The sequence below is a fragment of the Lactuca serriola genome, chromosome 8 (assembly GCF_051521515.1).
Source record: "Lactuca serriola cultivar US96UC23 chromosome 8, Lser_US96UC23_V15, whole genome shotgun sequence".
NCBI lineage: Eukaryota > Viridiplantae > Streptophyta > Magnoliopsida > Asterales > Asteraceae > Lactuca > Lactuca serriola.
The window spans coordinates 59120357-59125566 of record NC_136415.1 but is presented as its reverse complement, the minus strand read 5'-3'; the positions used below and the strand labels follow the sequence as shown (position 1 = coordinate 59125566).

At 35.7% G+C, this 5210-nt stretch overlaps 1 protein-coding gene across 1 annotated transcript; it reads right to left on the bottom strand.

The window, feature by feature from the left end:
• Window positions 1-253: 253 nt before the first annotated feature.
• LOC145066498 (Leucine-rich repeat protein kinase family protein) lies at window positions 254-3011 on the bottom strand. Its single transcript, XM_079013773.1, has 2 exons — window positions 1267-3011; window positions 254-1105 (listed from the first exon to the last, which is right to left on the bottom strand). Exons 1-2 carry the CDS (start codon window positions 2726-2728, stop codon window positions 462-464), a joined length of 2106 nt encoding a protein of 701 aa, XP_078869899.1. The 5' UTR covers window positions 2729-3011; the 3' UTR covers window positions 254-461.
• Between the last annotated feature and the right edge of the window lie 2199 nt (window positions 3012-5210).

Genomic DNA, 5210 nt, shown 5'->3' with positions numbered 1-5210 from the left:
TTAAACCAAACACATTTTATAAACATTTTTTTTTAAAAAGTTTCTGTATAAAAAGTCTTTTTATGAAATGACTTTTAAGTTAATAAACATTTTTTTAGAAAAGGTTCTTGTATAAAAAGTCTTTTTATGAAATGACTTTTAAGTTAATAAAGTAGGTATAAAAAAATTTAATGTTTTAATGAGTGTTACAATCGAAGACAAACAAAAACCATTAGTCAAAAGTAAAATGGAAGCACCATTACCAAGACCAATATGACACAATTACATGTTTTCCAAAATTTACATTAAAAAATTAACATCCAACTGTTTGCATGAAAAAGAACAACAAGCAAAGAAACAAAATAAAATAATACATTCTCCACTTTTCACTTTGGTTACCCTCACCAAATTTACACCATACACCCTTTTACTTTCCAAATATCCAAAACTCACCCAACACTTCCCACCATTCCCATTTCCATTCAATCTTGACCCAATCTATCCAATACCTCAGCAACATGTCTCATCGATGGTCTTCTTTCCGGGTTACTTTGAGTGCACCCCATTGCAATCTTCAAAACCGCTATAATCTCCTCTTCTTTATCAACATCTTGCCCTAACCCCGGATCCAAAACATCTGAAACCGGCTTTTTTTCTTCAATACACATCTGAATCCAATGAACAAGATCCATCTCCTCCACCCCCACCGCCACCACTGGCGGTTTTCCGGTGATCATCTCCAATAACACAACCCCAAAAGAGTAAACATCCCATTTTTGTGAAGGTTTCACCACCTTGAAAGCTTCGGGTGCTTGATACTGAGTCGCCGGAGTATTAGATGTGGCGGCAGTTGGGGTGGTGTTGGAAGCGACTTCTGACACCACCCGGGTGGATTGGACCGCCGGTGTGCCGCCTCCAGCTATGTTGGCGAGGCGGCTGAGGCCGAAATCAGAGATTTGGGCCTCCATGTTTGAATCGAGTAAAATGTTTGATGGTTTTAGGTCACCATGGACGTATTTTTTGGGACTAAACTCGTGTAAGTAGACTAGACCTTTGGCGGCTCCTCTCATTATCTTTAAACGGGCAGACCATGCAAGCGGCACAAAAGATGGCACCCCGGACTTCCCTGAAAACAACAACAAATTAGACTGCATCAGAACAAGTTGTATTGTGTTTGACATGTATTACACTGTCTGGTACACATGACAAAACAGGTTGTAGAGTTTGTAGAGTGTGACCGGAATAGATAACAATAGGACAAATTAATACAAAAGCTATAAAATTTACCATGAATTGCCGTGCCAAGATTGCCATTGGGGATATAATCATAGATAAGCAACTTCTCATCAACCGACCAATAGTAAGCCTTCAAAGTTACGATATTCGGATGTTTGATTTTCCCAATTGCTTCAACTTCCGTTTGAAATTCTTTAAATCTTTGAGAACCACCTTCACCCAATCTTCTCACAGCCAGAGTAACACCATCTTCAAGAACAACTTTATAAACAATCCCAATCCCACTCTTTCCCAAAACAAAAGCCGAAGCCTTTAAAAGCTCATCTAAATCAAACCCTAATTGTGAATCTAATGCGACAAGATCATATTGTTCAACATGCTCGGATAATGTTTCTGATTCGTCTTTTCTAAAACACAAACACTCGTTTCTTCCCTTACCTTTTTTCTCATTCCCATGTTTCTTTCTACCACAAAAACAGATTCTTGAGTAACAATAGGAGAGGATCAAACCAATGAGACATATACCGATCACATCACTAACGATTATAGCAATCACACCGCTTTTACTCAAACCTTTGCGACCCTTTTCGGGAGATGAATCGGAAGGACTGTTGGAAGGGAGATATGGAAATGAAGAAGGTGAACTTGCGTCGTTTGGAGAACAGAGGTTCTTTAATGGCGGACCACATAAGCCAGTGTTTCCGATGAACGCTGTGGGGCCACGGTTGACGAGAGCTCCGTTTTGAGGAATTGGACCAGTCAGGTTATTGTAAGTGAGATCGATGTAAACTTTTTCAGGAAGATTACCGAGGCTAGATGGGATTGAACCATTGAAGAAATTATGAGATAAATCGACAGTTCCTTGCAAATTAGACAAGTTTCCAAAATCTTTAGGGATCGAACCAGAGAATCGATTGAACGAAAGGTTAAGTTCTTCGAGAAAACCCAAATTGGAACCAAACCCATTTGGGAGAGAACCAGTGAAATTGTTCTGGCTCAGATCAAGACTTCTTAACCTCTTACATTGAATCAATGAAATGGGTATCGACCCATTGAAGAAATTACTTGATAAATCTAGGGTTTGGAGGTAACTAAGTCTGCTGATTTCATCTGGGAGAGACCCAGATAAAGAATTGCCGTATAGAACCAAACTTTGAAGCTTTTCGGCTCTGAAAAGCTCAACAGGCAAACTACCCATGAACTTATTGCTCCTCAAATTAACATGTCTGAGCTCAGAGAGAGATCCAAGAACAGGAGATATGAACCCTAGAAGCTTTTTCTTGGGAATACTAACGGAAATTACTTTTAGTTCCTTGCATGCAATGCCATTCCATGAACAAGGGGTTTCATCGGAATAGTTCCAGTTGTTTAAAGATCCTTCTGGGTCTTGTGTAATCAACTGTTTGAAGGTTAAAAGAGTGTACCCTTCATCGTTTAAAGAAGCCACATGAACTATGAAATGGGAGTTGCATAGAATCAAGAAGATTGAAAGAAGAAAAGCAGGTGACAACATATCAAGAAAACTCCAAAAGAAATATGACCGTTGGAGATTGGGGAATTTTGAGATTTAATTTGGTAAGAACTCTGACCTTTGAAATGAATCGACAAGAAGAGCAGCAAGTATTAAGTTGCAGTGAAGAAGAAAAAGCTTGAAGGAACAGTAATGGCGTTTGTAGAAGACTCCAAGAGAGATAAGAGTTTGTGTGTGAAATAGGGTGAGTGAGCATGGACTTGTTGGAGAGGTGGAAAGCATTGAAGAAAGGTAAAGTCAATTTGTTTCAGCCTACAAGACATCGGGAATATAGATTATTAATATAGCTCCATACTTTTCTAGGGGGAATAATTTTTTTATCGAATATAAAATTTCTTTCTATTTTTATAAACTTTTGTGAAAATTATATAATTCGTCCTTGTCCTATGTTGATAGTTATGTATTCATAACCGAAACTAATTTTTTTTTTTTTTGAAAAACGGCAAATATATAAAAATAAAACCACAACAAGAAGACGTGGCAAAAAGAGTATAAAAGACAACAGAAAAACAGAGGAGTTACAAACAATGAAAATGACAAATATTCCACACTCTCCAATCTATCTTTTTAAATGAAGCTCTATGTTTGCTCCAGATGAACGATAAAGTCTTTATCCTTTCCACAATCATTGTTGATTTCATGTAAACGTTCTCAAAGATCCGTTTATTTCTCCCAACTCATATGCACCATAACGTACCACATAATATCATATTCAGCAAGCTTTGTTTCTTCTTATTACCAGAACATCTTGATATGAAACAAAGCATGTCCTTAACCGAGGAAAACTTCTCACACCCAATTCCACACCAATTAAGTATTAAATCTATAATCTCCTTTGCCATTGGGCAAGAAATCAGAATATGATCACACGTCTCCTCATCATTATTACAAGCTTCGTACATTGTGGTTGGCATGCTGACTCCACGGTGACTAAGAGCCACAGCAGAAGGGATTCGCCCTAACTTAGCTCTCCAAATGAATGCTAGAATCTTGAACGGAGTCGCCTTACCCCAATCAAATGGCCCATCATTAATAATGAATCCAGCTAATTCAATTTGTTCTCTTAACTTACACACCATAAAACGACCTTCGACTGTAAATTCTGATTCCCACCTGTCGTAATTCGAATTCCAAGATATAATTTCTTTAATGTCAATGTTTGACCTTTCCAAATACGATCTCGATTTAGTGATATTCTTCCACACCCCTTTGTTTGATTTGTTAGTCAACACCGACCAATGTCTTCCATCTAGCTTGTGGATACAACGAATTATCCTTGCCCACAAAGCATAATCTTCAGTTTTTAGCCGCCACATCCACTTGGCTAATAGTGAAATATTGAGGGACTTAATGGAACCCAGCCCCATACCTCCCACTTTCTTTGGCGAAATAAGCTTATCCCAAGAGACCCAACATATGATTTTTTTTATCGTACAACCTTCTCCAAATAAAATTCCTTCTAATTCTTTCTAAGGTGTCGATCACTCCATTAGGAACCACAAAGATGGACATATAAAATGTTGGAAGATTTCCAAGTACAGCTTTTGCAAGAGTTACTCTACCTCCAAAACTTAAGGATCTTGTTTTCCAAGTTGTAAGCTTGGCATGAAATTTATCAATAGTTGGTCTCCAAGCATTCCTCAAATTCATATTTTCACCGACCGGAATTCCTAGATAGGTGAATGGGATTGTCGAAGGTTCGCATCCCAGCGGGGCTGTCCAGTTTGAAGATTTCAATTAAAAATTTAATTTTTCCCTTTCAATTATACAATCTAACTAAACCAATTTTTCACATCCATTAGCAATCTATTCAAACCAAACTTTTATACTCCCTTTGTCCCAATATTATTGTCCACAGACAAAAAACACACATATTAAGAAAAACATTAATTACCACTAACTTTATTTAATAAAATGACACTTTTGTTCTTACTTTGCATTTAATGTTTCATTAAATGTTTAGTTGGTTAAGTAATAATGAGAGGTATTTTGGTAAAAATGTTATTTATTTTTAAAAGTGGACTATTATTTTGGGACAAACCAAAAAGGAAATATGGACTATAATTTTGGGACGGATGGAGTATTATTTATAATTGATTTTTATTATATTATACAATATAATGTTATGCCTTTTTCAATCTATAACCGAACTTTTTCTACTATTTTTAAGATTAATTAGAATATATATATATATATATATATATATATATATATATATATATATATATATATATATATATATATATATATATATATATATATCAGGTCTTTATTTGTAGAGAGTATGTTTGTTTATATTTTAATAAAGTAAAATAATATTACTTACAAAATAATGTCTATAGTGCAAAAAAGCTATAAGAAATAAATAAAACAAAAGAAAATGAAATTGGCAACTAAGGTTTGGTTAAGAAACCCAACGGTGGTTTTTAAAGGATTTTTTTATTTTTTTTTTAATTTAGATGTC

Bases quoted from the DNA above. Each gene is read 5' to 3' on its own strand.
- LOC145066498 (XM_079013773.1), bottom strand. From the start codon at position 2,728: ATGTTGTCACCTGCTTTTCTTCTTTCAATCTTCTTGATTCTATGCAAC. The intron at 1,106-1,266 runs GTAAATTTTATA...TGTTGTTTTCAG, and splicing joins TCTTGGCACGGCAATTCATG to GGAAGTCCGGGGTGCCATCT.